This window comes from Mustela lutreola, chromosome 16 (genome assembly GCF_030435805.1).
Source record: "Mustela lutreola isolate mMusLut2 chromosome 16, mMusLut2.pri, whole genome shotgun sequence".
Classification (NCBI taxonomy): domain Eukaryota; kingdom Metazoa; phylum Chordata; class Mammalia; order Carnivora; family Mustelidae; genus Mustela; species Mustela lutreola.
Window position 1 is genome coordinate 17,677,937 of NC_081305.1, and position 22,214 is coordinate 17,700,150.

At 44.6% G+C, this 22,214-nt stretch overlaps 2 protein-coding genes across 8 annotated transcripts in view; one reads left to right on the forward strand and one right to left on the reverse strand.

Moving 5' to 3' along the window:
* The window catches only part of DUS2 (dihydrouridine synthase 2), a 49,650-nt gene extending 29,322 nt beyond the window's left edge, over positions 1–20,328 (reverse strand). For 2 of the 7 annotated variants that reach the window (XM_059151669.1, XM_059151663.1), the window contains exons 1-2: positions 20,210–20,328; positions 9,247–9,389 (exon numbers count right to left, since the gene is read on the reverse strand). In XM_059151669.1, the coding sequence (XP_059007652.1) occupies positions 9,247–9,372 (126 nt within the window). In that variant the 5' untranslated portion in view covers positions 9,373–9,389; positions 20,210–20,328. Of the gene's footprint in view, positions 1–9,246; positions 9,390–12,087; positions 12,159–15,876; positions 15,899–16,384; positions 16,527–17,346; positions 17,423–20,209 lie in introns of those variants that run through there. The other 5 variants (XM_059151664.1, XM_059151667.1, XM_059151666.1 and 2 more) reach the window with 5 other exon arrangements.
* A 28-nt stretch (positions 20,329–20,356) lies between these two features.
* On the forward strand, positions 20,357–22,203 carry DDX28 (DEAD-box helicase 28). The gene has a single exon (XM_059151661.1). It carries the CDS (start codon positions 20,357–20,359, stop codon positions 21,974–21,976), a length of 1,620 nt encoding a protein of 539 aa, XP_059007644.1. The 3' UTR covers positions 21,977–22,203.
* The last annotated feature ends 11 nt before the right edge of the window (positions 22,204–22,214 follow it).

Genomic DNA, 22,214 nt, shown 5'->3' on the forward strand with positions numbered 1-22,214 from the left:
CTCTGGTATGCACAGGTACTTTTAGTCTCCAGTTTGGTTGAAGGATCTTTGGTATATCCTTTATTTTCAGAAATACCAATATACTGAGATTGAAAAACTAATCAATTTCCCCCTCAGAAAAAAAAAATTAATGCCAAAATGAATAATGGGAGCCCCTGAAGGATAAGAAGGGATAGAAAGCATATTTGAAGAAACAGTGGTAGAAAATTTCCCAAATTTGATGAAAAACAATCCTAGTAAAATAAATCCTAGTAAACCTAGGATTTAGTAAATCAACAATCCTAGTAAAATAAACTCAAAGACAGTCACACCTAGAAATAAACAAACAAACTGATGAAGACCAAAGGCAAAGAGAAAATCTTGAAAACAGCAAGATAGAAGTGACCTACCATACACAAGGGATCCTCAGTTAGATTAACAACTAATTTCTCAGTTGGTTAAGTGTCTGCCTTCAGCTCAGGTCATGATCCCCAGAGTCCTGGGATTGAGCCCCATGTCAGGCTCCCTCTTCTGCAGGGAATCTGCTTCTTCCTCTTCCTCTGCCTCCCACTCCCTGTTCTTGTGTTCTCTCTCTCAGTCAAATAAATAAATAAAATATTTTAAAAAAATAAGAACTGATCTCTCATGAGAAATGATGAAGGCCTGAAGAAAACAAGGTGGCAAAGACTGCATACCGAAAACAATAAAATACTGTAGAAAGAAATTAAAGGGGATCTAAATAAATTAAAGACATGACCATGGATTGGAAAACTTAATACTCTTAAGATGGAAATAGTCTCCAAACTGAGCTACAGATTCAATACAAACCTTATCAAAACCCTAGTTCCTCTTTTTACAGAATTTGATAAGCTGATCTTAATATTCATATGGAAATGCAAGCAACACAGATTAGACAAAACAATCTTGAAAGAGAAAAACTAAGTTGGAACATTCATGCTTCCTAATCTCAAAAACTACTACCAAGCTATAAAAATCAAGACTGTGTTGGGGGGCCTGGGTGGCTCAGTAAGTTAAGCATCCAACTCTTGATTTTGGCTCAGGTCATGATCTCATGGTCATGAGATCGGGCCCATTGTCGGGCTCCATGTTAGGTCTTGAGTCTGCTTAAGATTCTCTCTCTCTGCCCCTCCCCTCCCACTCATTCTCTCTCTCTAAGAAAAAAAAAAATAGACTGTGGTACTGGCATAAGGATAAACAAAATAAGCCAGTGGAATAGAACTCAGAGTCTAGATACAAACCAAAACATCTATAATTGACTGATTTTTGACAAGGGTACCAAGACAATTTATTGGGGAAAATTTGTCTTTTCAATAAATAGCGCAAGAAAATAAATTTTGATGAGAGGTAGGGACTCCTCACATCACATACAAGAATTAACTCATCAAGAAGAACTAAATATAAGAGCCAAAACTATAAAATTCATAGCAGAAAACACAGATATTTCTTTGTGACCTTAGATCAGGCAATAATTTCTTAGAGATGATACCAAAAGTACAAAAGAAAAAAATAGATAAATTGGACTTAATCAAAATTTAAAACTTCTATATATCAAAGGATACTATCAATAAAGTGAAAAGAAAATTCACAGAATGGGAGAAAATATTTGTAAATCACATATGTGATAAAGGTCTATTACACAGATTATATAAAGAACTCTTACGATTCTTAGAATAAAAAGACAAATAACCCAATTTAAAAATGGGCATAGATTTTATTAGACATTTCTCCAAAGAAGATATACAAATGGCCAATAATCCCAGGAAAAGATTCTCGACTTCATTAATCATTAGGGAAATGCAAATCAAAACCACAATGAGATACCGCTTCACAGCCACTAGGATGGGTATAATCAAAAAGACAAATAATTAGTGCTGGCAAAGATGTGGAGAAACCGGAAACATCATACTGGCAAGAATATAAAATGGTACACCTGCTTCAGAAAACAGTCTGGCATTTTCTCAAAGGGTTAAACACAGAGTTATGATATGATCCAGCAATTCTGCTCTCAGGTCTATATACCCAAGAGGAATGTACACAAATGTTCATAGCAGCATGGTTCAAAATAGCCAAAAGGTAGAAATAATCCAAACGTCCATCAATTGAATGGATAACCAAACTGTGGTATACACATACAATTAGTTATTAGTCAACCACTAAAAGAAACGAAGTAGTGCTACATGCAATGACATGGGTGAACATTAGGAACATTACACTAAGTGAAAGAAACCGGCATGAAAGACTATATATGGTACGATCCTGTTTATATGAGATGTTTAAAACAGGCAGATCTATAGAAATAGAAAGTAGAATAGTGGTTTCCAGGGACTCAAGGAGGGAGAAACTGGGGAGGGATTGCTAACAGATGTGAGGTTTCTTTTTGGTGTGATGAAAATGTTCAATAGTTGATTGTGGTGATGGAGGCATAATTCTGTAAATATACCGAGAGCCATTGAATTGCACAATTTGAATTGGTGAATTATATGGTATGTGTGAACCTTATCTCAGTAAAGGTGTTAAAAGGGGAGCCTGGCTGGTTCAGTCAGTAGAGCATGCGACTCTTGATCTTGGGGTTCTAAGTTTGAGCTCCATGTTGGATGTAGAGATAACATAAAAATAAAATCTTTTCTTAAAAGATTTTACTTATTAATTTGAGAGAGAAAGCATGAGTAGAGGGGGAAGGGCATAGTGAAAGGAAGAAGCAGACTCTTGGCTAAGCAGGGAGCTAGCCACAGGGCTGCATCCTAAGCTGAAGGCAGACACTTAACGGACTAAGCCACTCAGGAGAACCTAAAAATAAAATCTTTTTTTTTTTTTTTTTAAGATTGTATTTATTTATTTGACAGGCAGAGATCACAAGCAGGCAGAGAGGCAGGCAGAGAGAGAAGGATACCGAGCAGAGAGCCCGATGTGGGGCTCCATCCCAGGACACTGGGATCACGACCCGAGCCGAAGGCAGAGATTTTAACCCACTGAGCCACCTAGGTGCCCCTAAAAATAAAATCTTAAAAAAAAATGTTAGGGCACCTGGGTAGCTCAGGTCGTGACCCCAGGGTCCTGGAACAGAGCCCCGCATCATGCTTCCTCCTCAGCTTCTCCCTCTGCCCCTCTCTTTGCTCAGACCTGCCCTCTCTCTCTTTTGCAAAACTTTTTTTTTTTTTTAAGATTATTTATTTACTTAATTGACAGAGAAAGAGAGAGAGAGATCACAAGCAGGTAGAGAGGCAGGCAGAGAGAGAGGGGGAAGCAGGCTCCCCGCTGAGCAGAGAACCTGATGCAGGGCTCGATCCCAGGACCCTGAGATCATGACTTGAGCCAAAGGCAGAGGCTTAACCCACTAAGCCACCCAGGCACCCCAACAAAATCTTTTAAAAAAAAAATTTTTTTTTTTTTAGATTCTATTTATTTATTTGACAGAGAGAGATCACAAGTAGGCAGAGAGGCAGGCAGAGAGAGAGAGAGAGAGGAGGAAGCAGGCTCCCTGCTGAGCAGAGAGCCCGATGCGGGACTCGATCCCAGGACCCTGAGATCATGACCTGAGCCAAAGGCAGCAGCTTAACCCACTGAGCCACCCAGGCACCCTAAAAAAAATTTTTTTTAATGTTAAAAAAATGCTTAGAGGAACAACTCTGGGTCACTTGACAAAATCAGAAGATAGAGGATAGATCAAAAAAAGGATTATATCAATTAGTTTTACTGAAGATGATGCCTATATCATCATTGTATAGAAGAAAGACTTGATTCTGGTAAAATATCAATGAAGTACTGAGAAGTAAGAAATTATAGTGAATGGAATTTACTCTGATAGTTAAGGAGAATGCATGAAACTAATTTAACATTGTCAACTGCATTTCAGCTTAAAAAATTAGTTAAGGGGGACCCTGGGTGGCTCAGTTGCTTAAGCATCTGCCTTCAGCTCAGGTGGTCCTGGGATGGAGCCCTGCATCAGGCTCCCTGCTCAGTGGGAAGTCTTGCTTCTCCCTCTTCCTCTGCTGCTCCCCCCTGCTCATGCTTGCTCTCTCCTGCTCTCTCTCTCAAGACAATTAAATTAAAAAATCTTTAAAAAAAAGTTTAAGTGGCACCTGGGTGGCTCAGCTTGTTAAGCCACTGCCTTTGGCTCAGGTCATGACCCCGGAGTCCTGGGATCGAGTCCCACATTGGGCTCCCAGCTCTGCCAGGAGTCTGCTTCTCCCTCTGACCTTCTTCCCTCTCATGTTCTCTTTCTCTCTCAAATAAATAAATAAAATCTTAAAACAAAGAAAAGAAAAACGTTTAAAAAATTAGTCTAAGGAGAAAAAATATATACATTAGATAGAACACAAATGATAAAACAAATCAAGCAAAAATGTTGACCATAGGTTAATCTGAGTATGGATGCAACTTTTTAATAATTTTTTCCCTTTATAAAGTTTTTTTTATTTTTTATTGAAGTATAAACATACAATAACTTTTCTATAAATCTGATTTCTTTTTTAAGTTTTTTTTTAAGTGGGTAAAACTCTATTTTTAAAAGATTTTATTTATTTATTTGAGAGAGAGAGCATGAGAGGGGGTAGGATCAAAGGGAGAAGCAGACTCCCTGTTGAGCAGGTAGCCCGATGTGGGACTTGATCCTGGGACTCCAGGATCATGACCCGAGCTGAAGGCAGTCGCTTAACCAACTGAGCCACCCAGGCATCCCTCTTTTTTAAGTTTTAAGAAATTGCCCATTCTGGGCAAAGAACCTGAATAAAAATTTCTGCAAAGATTATACAGCAATGGCTGGCAATCATCAGAGATATGTAAATTAAAACCACAATGAGCTATCACCTCTCACCCATTAGTATGGCTATTATTTAAAAAAGAAAGAAAAGGAAAACAACAGAACAGAACAAGTGTTAGCAAGGACATGAAGAAATTGTTCACTATTGGTAGGATTATAAAATGGTACAATTTTTAGGGCAAATAGTATAGAGTTTCTTCCAAAAATTAAAAACAGAACTACCACCTGATCTAGCAATCCACCCTGTAGATATATATATATCCAAAAGAATTGAAAGCAAGCTCTCAAAGAGATATTTGCATACCTATGTTCATAGCAGCACTATGCAAAATAACCAAGATGTGGAAGGACCCAAATATTCATCAACCAATGAATGTATAAAGAGAATGGGGCATAAACATACACTGGACTATTATTCAGCCTAAAAATGGAAGGAAATTCTGCCACATACTATAACATGGAGGCACCTTGGGGACATTATGCTAAGTGATACAAGCCAGTCACAAAAAAACAAGTATCACATATGCTTCCACTTCTATGAGGTACCTAAAGTAGTCAAATTCATAGAAACAGAAAATAGGAGAGTGGTTACCGGGGCCTGGAGAGATGGGGTAAGGGGGGAGTTGTTTCATGTGCATAGAGTTTCAGTAGTGGAAGATGAAAAGACTCTAGAGATCTGTTTCACAACTCAACACTACCAAAGTGCACATTCAAAAATGGTTAAGTTGGTAAAATTTTTTTTAAAGATTTTATTTATTTATTTGACAGAGATCACAAGTAGGCAGAAAGGCAGGCAGAGAGAGAGAGGAAGAAGCAGGCTCCCTGCTGAGCAGAGAGCCCGATGTGGGGCTTGGAGAGCCCGATGTGGGGCTTGATCCCAAGACCCTGGTATCATGACCTGAGCCGAAGGCAGAGGCTTAACCCACTGAACCACCCAGGTGCCCCTAAGATGGTAAATTTTATGTGTTTTCTTACCACATGCACAAATAAATTTTAAGTACCCATTCTGGCAACCAGGGCCTCTTCAGAACACTGCCTCCTCCCTTAGTCTTATTTAGTAAAAGGTTTAAGTCTAACAGGTGGTGTGTTCTTACATTCTGGGCAACTGGAGTCCCCTTGTTTTGTTTTGTTGTTTTTAAAGATTTTATTTATTTATTTGAGAGAGAGAGAGAGAGAGAGAGAGCACACAAGCAGGGGAGTGGCAGGCAGAAGGAGAGAGAGAAGTAGACTCCCTGCTGAGCAGGGAGCCCCATGTGGGACTCAACCCCAGGACCCAAGGATCATGACCTGACCCAAAGGCAGTTGTTTAACCAACTGAGCCACCTCAGCACTCAGTCGCTTGCTTTTATAAAAAGGAATAGCTACATAACATCTGAGGGACTCCTGGAAAACCAGTATCAATAAGGCAGAACTTGTGGGGAATCAGACTTCTGCTGAGCTAGTTCATCTTTCTTCATCCTTCCTTCACTTCGAGCTTCTGAGGGCTTTGCAGAGCTTTTAAGGAGGTGCGTGCATGCCTGGTATTTCCTAGAGCCTATACTCTGGTCCTGTGAGGTTGGTGGGACGGTTTAACTAAAACCCCAGCTGGACCACCTCATTGTGAACCCAGAAGATCATGCAGGCAGCCGGCCTACACAGCAACACTGGGCCCACCAGGGGGCAGCAGGCACCATACTGTGCCAAGTTCAGTACTCCGCCATCCCTGGCCACCTACCAATGCTAAGCAAGGGTCCACTGGCCAGCCTGCCTTTGCTCTCCACAGGTGTTACACCTGAGTGGAAGGCCTAGGTGTCCTCTGGCAGAGGCTGGTTTGTTTATAAGTCATCTTGACTTTGGCAGAGGCCGGTCCGTTTATAAGCCGTCTTGACTCTCCAGAGTAAACACCCACCAAGCATGCTGAAGGGGGCATCATAGGCAACAAAACAACTGCTGAGCTCTCTGGGACTGATATTTTTGGTCCTCATTCCTCAGGCTTTAAGTCCATGAGTCCTTGCAGTCCCTCACAGTCCATGAGTCCTCACAGACCATCCTCCCAATCCTCTTCGAAATTCAAGAAGTTTGGAGAGCCAGGAGGGAGCTGGCTAAGAAAGGCCACACTTAACCCACAGCTGACTACCTGAGGGCCTGAGTAGAGGCTTGAAGGATGAGGGACCAGATAAACACTGCTCAGTGTACTACCACATTGCCCTGCCCTGCGACTGGCCTCTGGACACAGATACCTCCCTGCCCTGGGCAAATTCTGGCTGGTTGGAAGGCTTACGGATGCCCAGCTCTCATTTCTTGGGACTTCCTTGCCTCTATTTCAACAAACCTCTTAGAAGTCAGGTCCTATACCCATGACCCAAAACTCGGGAACCTCGCTTTCTGACTCCCACATGTGGACAACACATGCTCTCTCTCTCCCACTTCATTTTGCGAGCACCCTAGATGGCTCTGGCCCTGCCTGGCTACAGACAGCAGCATGCCAATCCCCAGCCATGGGCATCCCCTCAAGCTCTGTAGTTCTCCTTCCCATAAAGCTGAAAAACAGCATGACTATGCAGACCGAGCTGCCAGGCAAATCTCCCAGTGCCCATTCTCCACAGCAACGGGACCAAACTGCCCTCACTTTCTTCTCAGGTCCCCACCCCACTCCTGCCACCCTCACCGCCAGCAGAGGACTGGCTTCCCACATCTTGTAAAACATATCTCAGGCAAAACCCCTTGGCTTCCCGGCCTTCCATGTTTCCCCCATTCTCCTCCCTGCCCTACCTCGGAGGCAGGCCCCACTACCTCATCTAGAATCCTGCCCCTCCAAGTCCAGGCCCTACCCACCCCACACCAATTTGCTGAATCTTCAGCCCTCACCTCAAGGCAAAGTGCTTTCTCTTATGTTGCAAATATACAAGTCACCTAGAAACAACTCCCTTCACCCAGCTTCCTTCATCTCCCAGACCTGCACGTACTCTTTTCTTCCATTCACCTCTTGAATTCCTGAGGGGTAGTGGGCACCTCTGTTTCTACTTCCTCATTTGCTGCTTACTCCGCAATCCGTTGCCCCCACAAGTGTTTCCATCTCTGTGCCACAGCTGTCCTCCAATCGTCAGGTTTCCCTATCACCTTTTTGGTCCTTTTGCAATGGATTTCTCTATATCATCTATCACACTTGACAGACTTGACTTTTGCCTTCCCTGACACACCTTCTTAATTTGCCTATTTCTCTCACTCTTTTACTTTTTTTAAGATTTTACTTTAAGTAGGTTACAAGCCCAATGTGGGGCTTGAATTCACAACCCCAAGATCAAGAGTTGTATGCCCTACTGACTGAGCCAGTCAAGTGCCCCACTCTTACTTTTCTATCATAAATTACTTACCTGTCCCCCCACATACAAACACCCAGTACATTAGGGTATATTCTTCCCAAGTTCCCTCTCTATACCAGTGGCTTTTTAATTAAAATTTTTATTTTGAGATAATTGGAGGTTCACATGCAATTGCAAGAATGTGGGCTCCCAGGGGCGCCTGGCTGGCTCAGTTGGTTAAGCATCCAACTCTTGATCTCAGCTCAGGTCTTGATCTCAGGGTCATGAGTTCAAGCCCCGCATCAGGCTCCGTGCTGGGCATGGAGCCTACTTTAAAAAAAAAAAAAAAAAAAAAGTGAACTCTTATGTACTGTTTGCCCAACCTCCCCAATGGTAACATCTTACAAAACTATAGTGTAATACAAGCAGGATACTGACACTGAGAGTTTGGTCACAGAACAGTTCCATGAACAGTTCCAACAGTCCCATCACCACTGGGATCCTTGTTCTGCCCTTTTATAGCCACAGTCCCCATCCCACCAGCAATGCCTTTCAAAGATAGAAGTATCTGAAGCACTTGAATAGCTTCTTCTTCAACTGCTCACCCACACTAAGGAGACATATCAGGACTGGGGATGGTGAGTGGGAGAGAATTCTCCAGATAATTCTGTTATATGCCCACCAGAGAAACACTGCTCACACCCCAACACTATGCAATATCAGCTACTTCTGTAATGCTGTTTTTCCTAGAAAATACTTTCTAAGCCTGAGTGTAAAGGCCTACTACGCTCCAGAGCAGCCAGGATGTAGGCAACCCACTAGGTATGACCACCAGAAAATCCTGTGGCTCTCAAAACCAACCCCATCCAGCCTCCCTGCTCCTTTTTCTCCTCTTCCTAACCTTGAGTTCATTACACATGCACGAATGTCTATTCACTCGTGCGGAGGCCAGGGCAGTGACCTGATACAACACTCATCTAATCACCCAACCCAGGGATCCCACAAGGCCTCCATGCTGCCCAGGCTCCTGACCCTGAACAGGGCCCAGAGAACTCACCAGTGTCATGTTTGTCTCCCACTGCCTTCAGGGAGTGCCTGTGAAGTGAGTGCCCATTCTGCCCCCAATTAACTCCTGACCACTCCCACTCACAGACAAGGAGGCCACAATGGTGGCAAAGCCCTCCGAGAAAATCAGGAGCCTCTTACCTCACAGTACACGATGTCTGCTCCATAGTCCAGGGCCAGCAGCCGCATTGGAAGAGTGCCTACCCGAACCATAGGGGCTAAGATGAGTTTGTTGCGGTAGCACAGTGAGAGGCTATGCTCAATCATTCTTCCTCTGCTAAAGCCTGCAGAAAGGGAAAACAAGAGTCTGAAATCCACAAAAAGAAAATCTTCTCTGTTATCCAGGGCAGACTTTTCTTCTTCTATCCAACACACAGGACTTTGTTTCCCTTTTCTCTGATCCTAAAAATCAGGCATGTTTATTCATTCATCTAAAGAATAATAATTATATGCCTAGTTTGGGACAGTCACTGTCCTAGTCTTTTGGATAATTAGAGAACAAAACAGAAAAACTTCTGCTCTAACAGAACTTTTATTCTAGCAGGGGAACAAAGGCAAAAAAATAACATAAAACAAATTACATAGCATGTTGGAAAACTGGTAATGCTATGGAGTTAAAAAACAGGGAAAAAGGAAATTGAAAGCACAGGGGCTGGGTCAAAAGTTTTTTCCATTTTACTGAGATGTGATTGACATATAATGTATTAATTTAAGGTGTACAACATAGTGATTTGATATATGTATATACCAGAAAATGATTACCACAGTAAGTTAATATCTATCACCTCATATATTAATAATTCTTTTTATTGTGATGAGAACTTTAAAGATTGACTCTTAGTGAGGTCTCTGGGTGGCTCAGTAGGTTGGGCATCCGACTCTTGGTTGCGGCTCAGGTCATGATCTCAGGGTTGTGGGACAGAGCCCCATAATGAGCTCTGCACTCAACCCACCGAGTCAGCTTGGCATTCCTTCCCCTTCTGCTCCTCCCCCTGCTCCCTTTCCCTCTCTCTCTCTTTCTCAAATAAATAAATAAATAAATAAATAAATTATTTTTTAAAAGATTTTATTTATTTATTTGTCAGAGAGAGTGAGCACAGGCAGACAGAGTCACAGGCAGAGGCAGAAGGAGAAGCAGGTTCCCTGCTGAGCAAGGAGCCCAATGTGGGACTTGATCCCAGGACACTGGGATCATGACCTGAGCCGAAGGCAGCCGCTTAACCAACTGAGCCTCCCAGGCATCCTGAATAAATAAATAAAATCTTTTTAAAAAGATCCACTCTCAGCAACCTTCAAATACGTTGCTATAGTTGCTATGTTGTACATTACATCCTCAGAACATATTTATCTTCTAACTGGAAGTCATATCTTTTTTCTCTTTTTTTAGAGAGAGAGAAAGAGAAGGGGGAGAGGAGGAGAAGACGGAGAGGAACAAGCAGATTCTGTGCTAAGCACAGAGCCAACACAGGGCTCGATCCCACAACCCTGAAATCATGACCTGAGCCGCAATCAAGAGTCAGACTTTTAACCAACTGAACCACTTAGGCGCCCCAGAAGTTCCTGTCTTTTTACCACCTTCACCCATTTACCCCACACTCCCAGCAGGAAAAATACAAATACATGGTATATTAATTGTATATTTTACATTAAAACATAAAAACATTTATATGAAAATATGTACATTAAAATATAAAATTTTAAATAGGGAAACCAAGATAGGCTTCAATGGAAAGATAACATTTGAGCTAAGACTTGAGTTAGCCAAGTTGGTATCTAGTGGAAGAATACACAGCAGAAGAGGGCTCAGTGGGTTAAGCCTCTGCCTTCAGCTCAGGTCATGCTCTCAGGGTCCTGGGATCGAGTCCACATTAGGCTTTCTGCTCAGCAGGGAGCCTGCCTCCCCCTCTCTCTCTGCCTGCCTCTCTGCCTACTTGTGATCTCTCTCTCTCTCTGTCAAATAAATAAATAAAATATTAAAAAAAAAAAAAAAGATACACAGCAGAAGAGACAGCCAGTGCAAAGGCCCTAGGGCAGCAGCTTGCCTGGTGTGTTAGAGGAGCAGCAAGGAGACCAATATGGTTGGAACACAAAGAGAAGAGAAAGTAATGAAAGTCAGATACAAAATGTCTCAGCAGTAAGCAGACAGGACACAGTAGTCAGATCCCATATGGCCTTGAAGGACACTTTACAGGCTGTTAGCTCTTCACAAAATAGAAGCCAGTAATAGGTTTTAAACAGAGGAGTAGCATGACTGAACATGTTTTCTCAGGATCATGGTGACTGCTATGTAAAGAGCAGAGCAGTCTGTTGGGGGCCAGAGTAAACATAGGGAGACCAAGTACAAGGCTCTTTGGTAACCAACATAAAAACTGATGGTGGCTCAGGCCAGGGAGCTGGTATTAGAGGTGGTGAGAAGTGATCATATCCTAAATATACTTTGAAAATAGAGCCAACAGGAGTAAAAAGAAAAAAAAATCCAAATCCCATATCTCAGAGAGAACTGTTAACATTTATTTTAGCAAATATGGACCCCTCTAAAAAGTCATGAAGCTAGCTAGCCAATGCTATGCTCTGCTCAGTTACTGTTTCCATTTGCTTTTTTATTATTCAGCCCATTCTGCCGGGCCCTCACCTCACTGCTCCACTAAAACTGCTCAATGTCACCAATGACCTGAAAGTTGTGCATCACCTGTCCACAATCTTGTTTCACTAATAGTACAGTGACATGGTTGAGCCTCCCCTCTTCCTTGACCCCCCTGACCCCATACTTTCCTGGTTTTTCTCCCAACTCTCTGCCCTGCTTTTCAGTGTCTTTCCTGGTTTCACCTCCTCTACTCACTTGTTTCCTCCTTAGTCTTGGGCCCCTTCCCTTCTAATTCCACACATTCTCCCTTGCAAATTTACTTATTCCCATGACTTAAAATATTGGCATCTTTAAAGATCACCAGCATATTACACCAACTGTTCAATACACATACCCACCTGGGTATCTTAAGGACGTCTTATACTAAGCATGCAAAAACAAGATCTTGATCTGCGCTCCTAAGCTGCCTCCTCTATCTTCATTAATTCATTCAACAGACATCTATTGAGCCCCTGTGATATGCTAAGCACTAACTGGCACTATGAGGAGGAGGAGGTACAGAAGAAGAGAAGCTTATAGAAAGGGAACTTACAAATTGTGAAATTACGGCAATGTACAGTGCTATGAAGGACATGAGGTTTTGGGAAGCTGTGCCAGCAGGAAATGGATGAATAGGGGGTTGAGAAAGGCTTCCCTTAAGAAATAATTTCTTCTTCTTCTTTTTATTTTTTGTTTTTTTTATTTTATTTATTTTAGAAAAAGAGAGCAAACTCAAGAGTGCAGGGAGGGGATACAGCACAGGGGGAGGGAGGGAGGAGAAATAATCTCAAGCAAACTCTGCATTGAGCGTGGGTCCTGACACAGGGCTCTATCTCACAAACCTGAGATCAAGACCTGAGCCGAAATCGAGAGTCAGATGTTTAACCGACTGAACCACCCAGGCGCCCCAAGAAATAATTTCTGATTCAAGATTTCAAGGGAGAGAAGGTGTTAATCAGGCGAATACCTGGAGAGATAATGTTTCCCATTTCAGCAACTAGCATTTCCATTCACCCAATGACTCATCCTTAATTCATATTCCCCACATTTAATCTATCGCTAACTACTGTGGAATATAATTATAACTCTATATAACTCAAAATATAAATATAACTCTAATATATAACTCTAATATGTAACTCTAATCCATCTGCCTTGCTCCATCTCCATTTGATCTTAGCCAAAAGGCCGAGAAGCAATGCTTTGCTCCATCTCCCGTGCCACCATTGTGCAGGAAGCCAGCCTCCTAACTGGTCTCCCAAATCTAATCCTACCCCCTCCTATCCTTTCTCTTGATATTGTGTGGCATTTGAAAAAGGCAACTCTGATAATACCCCTCCCTTGTTTATATCCTTCAATGGCTTCCCTCTAAGTTTAGAAGAACTCCCAAACCCTTCTGATGGCCCACCAAACCCTGCATGACCTGTCCCTGCCCACATCTCCAGCTTACCTCAAGCCTCTCTCCCCCTCACTCTCCTTGTCCTGGCCACCCTGGACTTCTTTGAAAGTCTCCCACACTAAGCTCTGGGGTCTGTGCACTTGGAATCAATCCTCTCTGTCTGGAAGACTCTCCCTAACTCAATCATACACACCCACACTGAGGTCCTCTTGACCTTGAATGTCCCCTTTTTGGAGACAATTCCCTATCAGACCAACCATCTAACTTCAGGTCCCTGGTCACATGCTCTCGCAACACTTTGTGCTTCTCTATAGCTCCGTTACAATCCCCATGTGTCCACACTGATTTGTGTGGTTTCTTGTTTAACCCCTAGCTCCTGCTCTAGGCCACCAGGACAAGTTCCACAAGGACAGGAATATGACTACCTAGTTTACTACCAGGTTTCTTTCCCTGAGCCTAGTACTTACACTTAGCAGCTTTTACACTTAGCAGCTTTTACACTTAGCAGCTGCTTAGAAAGGAAGGCAGGACTGAATTCTTACTCTCTGGCAGCTAAGCACACCCTCCTAGAGGGTGGTTGGTCTGGGAACTCCCTCTGGCACCTGCCAGCAGTGCCTGACCAGGCCTGCCTCCAAAAAGACTCCTTTCAAAGAAAAGAGGCAGTCCCCACCCTTTCCCAGTTACCCTCACAACCATTTGCTGGGCCCCAAGATCATACCCAGATCACCAATTCAGTCACACAAACTGAGACGATCTCTCTTTCTTTCTTTTCTTTTTTTTTCTCTCTCTACCATTCTTTTAAGGGCTTTTCTTCTGACAGTTTTGGTTATCTTCTCAGACAGTAACCTTAACTTCAGTTGCATAGATACAAAATCCCACTAATTATAACACTTTCAGACTGAAGATAACACTACTCAGGGAAAGCAACGAATGGAAAAAACTTTACCATTTACTCTTCCATGTAAATTTTCCTAGAGGCTACGACCTTGCTTAAAAAGCAATTTCTTTAAAATACAAATTTAGAGTTAAAACAGAAGTCAAGGGGCGCCTGGATGGCTCAGTGGGTTAAAGACTCTGCCTTCAGCTCAGGTCAGGATCCCGGGGTCCTGGGATCGAGCCTTGCATCAGGCTCTCTCTCTCTCTCTCTGCCTGCCTCTCTGCCTACTTGTGATCTCTGTCTGTCAAATAATTAAATAAAATCTTTTTTTAAAAAAGTCAATTAGGATTACATATTCAGATAATTATCCTATTTCCCACTCAAAACATGTGTAGATAAGAAAAAATTAAAGTGACCTATTATACTTACAAGAGAAAGAGGTGATACAGCATCTCTCTATTAAGATTCCAAACTCTGGAATCAGACGTGCACTGGAACCCCAACTCTGCCCCAGGCAGATGAATGAACCTAATGGAGGCTCAGCCTCTCCCTCTGGCATATGAGGCTCCCACAGAATCTATGTCAGGGGGGATGCTGTGAAAAGTCAATTCTATGATGCACAACAGCTCCCAGCACACAGTAAGGATTTGTTTGTTTGTTTTTAAGATTTTATTTATTCATTTGTCAGAGAGAGAACGCACAAACAGGCAGAGCGGCACGCAGAGAGAGAAGCAGGCTCCCCACTGAGCAAGGAGCCCGATGTGGGACTTGATCCCAGGACCCTGGGATCATTACCTGAGCAGAACGCAGGGGATTAACCAACTGAGCCACCCAGGCATCCCAACAGTAAGAGTTTAATAAATGTTAACCGCTCTCACTATCCGGCTTTTACACTTTCAACACATTTGAAGTCTATTGTTAGATCAACAAACATCTACTAGTTCTTTTAGGATGAAGGCACTGTGTGAAGTGCGGAAGGTAAAGAAATGGGAATAACTGAGCTCTTGAGCCCAAGGAGCGTCTCAGCTCTGCCACTGCCATCTATCAGGTGACTGACGACAACAGCCTGCAAACCAGTCTCTCTGCTTCCAGGCTCATTGTGTTCAATCTAAGTTCCTTCCAGCAGCTGGCAGGGTCTTTCAAAACACAGATTGGGACAGGATATTCCTATTCTCCACAGCCTTCCCTTCTGCCCTTACAATTAAGTCCCAGCTCCTTCACATTGCAAACAAGTCTGCTCCCTGCCTTCCTCAGAAGCCCTATCTTTCATCTCTTGCCCCCTGCCCTCTTAACTCCCCCATGCTAAGCTTCATCTCTTCTGAACTATTCCTAGTTCCCCAACCTAGCCTGCTGTCTCTCAACAAACTGGCCTGTAGTCTCTGAACAAGTTGCCCCTGCCTAGAACCCAGATTCCTATCCCTCTACCTGGCTGACTTCCAGCAGCCTTTCAGAACATCACCCAGATTCACTTCATCCAGAAAGCCTTCCCTGACATTTATCTCCCAAACACAGAGTAAGGGCATCTCCTCTTAGCTCATTCCTGTCCTGGGATGGAATATACTCTTGTAATTATAAGAGCAACTAACTGTCAACCTACCTGCCTCATCACAAGGGGAAGGCAAGCCCTGCATCTTGCTTATCACCAAGTCTTTGTCACAGAGCACAGAAAACACAATCTAGCATAAGTGTTAGGGTTTGTTGTGGAAAGAAATTAACAGGTCAAGTGGCAATGAGAACCACAATATGACCCATGCTTCAGCCACAGAAGGGCTCTATCGCAGACAAATGTGCTCTATCACAGAGCACTTCAAGTGCCTTGCCATACCTCGTTTGGTTAGAGCAGACAAATGACTACCCCACTCCCTTGCTTACCAAGTGAAGGACTGCGAGCCCTTTATGCAACTTGCATAAGAGCCATCACTTGAGTGAACAAGACTCAGGTAAGAAAGCAGCAGGAGATGAAGTGGGGGCAGACTCTGGAGATGATGAGGAGATGAGCTGTAGGCCACACAAATCCTCTAACAGCTTTTGCGTCAAGGGGTGACAAGGCCATGGCAGGGTTTTAGCAAGATCATTCAGAAAATAGATGATGGGCTAGAAAGTGAAAGACCGTAAGGAGACAAGGAAATGGGTTAGAAAGAAGGTGAAATGGTGTAGGCACATAATGACATGGGCTGATAAGAGAATGGCCAGCACTTGCACAACAGTCCTGATGCAGGCAGGGTAATGAAGGAACAGGGAGGGAATACTAACAGCCACTTTTTATTTTTGCAGTGCCTCGCAATTCCCAAAGTGTTTTGTTTATAACTGTGATTCTCAAACAGGGTGGCACATTAGAATCATCTAGAAAGGCTTTAAAAAAACACCAATGTCAGGGCACCTGGGTGGCTCAGTGGGTTAAAGCCTCTGCCTTCGGCTCGGGTCAAGATACCAGGGTCCTGGGATCGAGCCCCGCATCAGGCTCTCTGCTCGGCAAGTAGCCTGCATCCCCCGGTCTCTCTCTGCCCACTTGTGATCTCTGTCTGTCAAATAAATAAATAAAATATTTTTTAAAAAACAACAAAAAACAAAGTCCAGGTATTACCCCTCCCCCCGCCAAACCAGTTAAATCAGAATGTAAACTCCACTAGGGCAGGAATTTTACCTGTTTTTCTCACTGTCTGTCTGAACAGTACCCAGCACATGCATGGTGCTCAGGAAACATTTACTCAATGAATAAATGAATGCAAGAATGACTGTACCATTATCACCTGAGATCTAAGGGCATCTGTTTAAAACTCATAGAGTCAGTTAAGCGGCTACCCTCGGCTGGGTCATGATCCCAGAGCCCTGGGAGAGAGCCCCATGTTGGGCTCTCTGCTCAGCAGAGAGCCCGCTTCTCTCCGTCTGCCTGCAGCTCTGCCTACTCTGTCAAATAAATAAACAAAAATCTTAAAAAAAAAAAAAAAAAACTTACAGAGTAACCAGATAATGTGAGTTACCATGGCAGCCCTGGGAAAAAATACTACCAGTTAGACCTCTGCTCTCAGGAGCTTACATTCTTTCTACAATAAGTAAAACTTTCTTATTTCTAAAGCACTGTAATATACATGTATCTCAATAACAACTAGAGGTTACTCGAAGTGAGCAGAAGGAAAAGAGAGGAGCCTTATTTAGTGGCTGATGAACTGACAAAAAGAAATTAAGGACCATGAGCAGAGAATGGCTCAGACAGATTCCAACCCTTATGAGATTTTGAATTAATCATATTGTCAGGGTTTGAGCATGGTGAGAAAGCAGCCATATATTAACTAGCTTCCCTGCCCCCAAATATTTGGGCAGAACCCAAATGCAAGTACATACCAATGTATTATTCTTTTCTGATAATTCCTTCAGTGTATCTGTTCTGGGTTGGTGCAAAGTAAGAGTTTGTTTTTATCTGAAAAAACAGTGGCACATGTAAATGGATAAAATCTGTTGAGTCAGATGTCCAGGAAGCTACATAGATAAGGAACAAGGAGCCCTGAGTTCTTGAAAAGAATCATAGAAGTAGTATAGAATCACAATATCTTAGAGTGTCCTTTGTATCAACTCCCCTCTACCATATTGCCAACCAGCAGTCATCTGGCCTGGATATAAACTTTTCAATGATAGAAAACTCAGCACCCTCAAGACAGATCTGGGCAATTCTAGTTGTTACAGCAGTTCTTTATTATCAAATTTAGCATCTGCCTATTACTTACGAGTCCCTGTTCTGCCTTCTGGAGTAGTACACCCCACAGCACACCTCATCTCTCTTCCATTTGGCACATCCCCCCGATCCATAAGGATGGTCTTGTTCTCTCTAAATTTCTCTTCTCCAGCTTCACTCCCTTGAATCACTTTTTCTTGTGTTTATGACCTACGGGGCCTCCAACATTCCTAATCCCAAGGTCAAAGCAAGCAATGGCATCAATATACTTGCTACAGATTCTGAGGGTGAGGAAGAGCCAGTGAAAGAGCTTGTCAAACACGACTACCTGTAGTAAAAGCACTTGTAACCTCAGCCACTCTTCAGTCCTCATGCTCTATGCAGGGCTTCTCAACAACACACTGTTCACCTATTGGGCCAGATAATCCTTTTTGTTGGGGACTTTCTTGCGCATTGTACAATGTTGAGCAACATCCCTGGCCTCTGCACACTAGATGCCAATAGCACCTTCCCAGATGTGACAACTAAAAATGTCTCCATGCTCAGGATGCCTGGGTGGTTCAGTCAGTTAAGCGGCTGCCTTCAGCTCAGGTCATGATCCCAGGATCCTGGGACTGAGTCCCACACTGGGCTCCTTGCTCAGCTGGGAGTCTGTGTCTCCCTCTGCCTGCTTTGCATGCCGCTCCAGCTGTTTGTACGCTCTCTGACAAAATAAATAAATGAAATCTTTAAAAAAATAAAATATGAAAATGTCTCCAAACTCCGTCAAATGTCTCGGGGTGGGGCAGGGGCAAAGTCACCCTCACTTGAGAGCCACTGCTCTATCCAATGACTCTGTTCATCTGTCACTACTCAAAACTCTCCTCTGATGGTTTAATGGTAACTTTCCAGAAAGTCTACTTATGTATCAAAATGGCATTTGAAACTTTAGAAATATTTATCTTTTGGGGAACAACATGCATTGGTGAGGATGTGGAGGAAAAAAGAACCGTCCTGCACTGTTGGTGGAAATTAAACTGGAGCAGCCACTGTGGAAACAGTATGAAAGTTTCCAAAAAAATTAAAAACAGAATTGCCATATGATCCAGCAATTCCAGTACTAGGTATTCATGCAAAGAATATGAAAACATGAAGTAAAAAAAAAATATGCATCCCTATGTTTATTGCAGCATTGTTTACAACAGTTAAATTATAGAGGGAACCCAAGTGTCCCTTGATAGATAAATGGATAAAGGAGAGGTGGTATATGCACACACACTGGAATATTAACTATTTTTTTTAAATATTTTATTTATTTATTTGACAGACAGAGATCACAAGTAGGCAGAGAGGCAGGCAAAGAGAGAGAGAGAGAGGGAAGCAGGCTTCCTGCGGAGCAGGGAGCCCGATGCGGGGCTCGATCCCAGGACCCTGAGATCATGACCCGAGCCGAAGGCAGCAGCCCAAACCACTGAGCCACCCAGGCGCCCCTGGAATATTAACTATTAAAAAAAGAATGAAATCTTGCCATTTCCAACAACATGGATGGATTTAGAGGGTATAATGCTAAGAGAAGTCAGTCAATCAGAAAAAGATAAGGCGTTTTTTGGCAACCTGAACATCTGAATTCAAGTAAAATATTCTGTCTGACCAGGGCTATGTGAGGCAAGCCTCACATATCTGATCACTCAGTAGATTAGAAGGGCCTTTCTCACCACTATTTAAACAATTTAGGTATCTGAGAAGCCAGTGGAGGTGAGTGTACTACAAGAATGGTAGCTTCAGGATGAAAAGTTGGCAGGGGAGGCAAAAGAATGGAGAGTGAATCTCAGCTGAAAAGGGAGGAAAAGGGGCGCCTGGGTGGCTCAGAGGGTTAAAGCCTCTGCCTTCGGCTCAGGTCATGATCCCAGGATCCTGGGATCAAGCCCCGTATCCGGTTCTCTGCTAAGCACGGAGCCTGCTTCCCTTCCCCTCTCTCTGCCTGCCTCTCTGTCTACTTGTGATCTCGGTCTGTAAAATAAATAAATAAAAATATTAAAACAAACAAACAAAAAAAAACCCTTTTAATTAAAAAGAAAGAAAAAAAGCGGGGGCGGGGGGATTACAAGGAGAAAGGTCTGCTTGATATAAAGCCTGAAAATCTTACTTTCCACTTCACAGGCCATCAGAGGGAAGCGGGGTGGGGGAGGGGGAGGTACCTAGAGCTAAGACACCTGGCCCTTGTCTTCTCCCCCAGGCCTGACCATACATTCAGACTCTCAATAAACATTTACCACCAGACCTTGCACGGGGACCACATCTGGGAAAACACCACCGCACCCTCGGAATTTACGGGAGGAGACCTGCACTGACAAGCCATCAAGGAAGCAGTGGGAGCGATAAAGGAGTATGGCAAGGCTCGGTCACCCAATCGCCAGAAGCCCTCCGTCCCCCGTCCATAAGACCAGGCCCCCACGGCCGCGTAGCGCCGGACCCCAGAGGCTGCCTTCATCGAGCCCGTCTCCCCAAGGCTGGACCGGGTCTGGACGTCGCCAACCCCTGTTTGAACCTACAGACCTCGCCGCAGTTGAACTTTGCAGACTGTCCCTCCTTCCTCAGGGTTCGCCAACTCCGAGAGCCTTGCTGAGCCGTGCCAGACACCGTCCTCGAGGCCTTGCGCGCCCGTGACGTCATTGCCATGCGCCTCTCGCACACCAAAGCACTATGGCTCTGGCGCGGCCGCCGCGGGTGCTGCGGCTCACGGTTCGGTTGCTTTTGGCACCTCGACGGGACCTAGCGGTCCGCGGTCCGGACGAGCCCCTGCCAGTAGTTCGCATCCCGCGGGCTCTACAGCTGCGGCAGGAACAGCGGCAAAGCGGACGGAGTTCCCCGCGGCTGGTGCTGGCGCGACCTGGCCGGCTGCTGATCTCGGCGCGGCGGCCAGAGTTGAACCAGCCGGCGCGCCTCACGCTGGGCCGTTGGGAGCGCGCGCCACTAGCTTCGCGAGGTTGGAAGAATCGGCGCTCCCGCAGGGACTACTTCTCTATCGAGCGAGCGCAACATGAGGTACCAGCGCTGCGGGACTCCCCATCTGAGGGCAGCTTCGCGGCTCTTGGTCTGGAATCCCGCGTGCTGCATGCACTACAGGAGGCAGCTCCCGAAGTCGTTCGGCCTACAACCGTGCAGTCGCGCACCATACCCCCTCTACTTCGCGGCCGCCACATCCTTTGCGCTGCGGAAACCGGCAGTGGCAAGACTCTTGGATACCTACTACCTCTGCTTCAGCGGCTCTTGGGCCGGCCAACCTTGGATTCGCACAGTATACCAGCTCCTCGAGGCCTGGTCCTTGTACCTTCGCGAGAATTAGCCGAACAGGTGCGGGCGGTGGCCCAGCCCTTGGGCGTCTCCTTGGGCCTCCACGTGCGGGAGCTAGAGGGAGGCCATGGCATGAGTAGGATCCGGCTGCAACTGTCCAAACAACCCTCAGTAGATGTACTAGTGGCCACTCCAGGAGCTCTGTGGAAGGCCCTGAAAGGTCAACTGATCACCCTGAGGCAGCTCTCCTACTTGGTGTTGGATGAGGCAGACACACTATTGGATGAAAGCTTCCTGGAACTAGTGGACTATATCTTGGAGAAGAGCCATATAGCAGAAGATTCTGCTGACTTAAAAGACCCCTTCAATCCCAAAGCTCAGTTAGTGCTGGTGGGGGCCACATTTCCTGAAGGTGTAGGCCAACTGCTAAGTAAAGTTGCCAGCCCAGACTCTCTAACCACCATCACCAGCTCTAAGCTCCACTGCATCATGCCTCATGTTAGACAGACATTTATGAGGCTGAAGGGAGCAGAGAAGGTGACTGAGTTGGTGCAGATTCTCAAGCAGCATGACAAAGCATACAGGTCTAGCCGCTCAGGAACTGTTCTGGTGTTTTGTAATAGCTCCAGCACTGTGAATTGGCTGGGATATATTCTGGATGACCACAAAATCCAACACCTAAGGCTGCAGGGACAAATGCCAGCCTCAATGAGGGCAGGCATCTTCCAGTGCTTCCAGGAGGGCTCCCAAGACATACTCCTCTGCACAGACATAGCCTCTCGGGGCCTGGACAGCACCCATGTAGAGCTAGTTGTCAATTATGATTTCCCTCTCACCCTGCAAGACTACATCCACAGAGCTGGTAGGGTGGGCCGTGTAGGAAGCGAGGTGCCTGGCACCGTCATCAGCTTTGTGACCCATCCCTGGGATGTAAACCTGGTTCAGAAGATTGAGCTGGCAGCGCGCCGGAGGAGAAGTCTTCCAGGAATTGGGTCCTCAGTGAGCGAGCCTTTGCCCCAGCAAATCTGATGGCAGCCAGCTTAAATGTGATGCCATTAATAGGAATCTTTCCCTTTGTCCTGGGTGGGTGAGCACAGTTGTCAGTAGGATGCACTGGGCAGCCAGTCACCTCTCTGAAGGCCTGGTGAGCTGTTTCTGGCTTCCAAAGGTAGATGGGCCAGCACTGCAGAATGAGCATGGTTCTTTGTAGTCTTTCACATGAGTTCTGAAAAATAAAGTAGATTTTTGGCATTGTATTATGTCATAA

Bases quoted from the DNA above. Each gene is read 5' to 3' on its own strand.
- DDX28 (XM_059151661.1), top strand. From the start codon at position 20,357: ATGGCTCTGGCGCGGCCGCCGCGGGTGCTGCGGCTCACGGTTCGGTTG.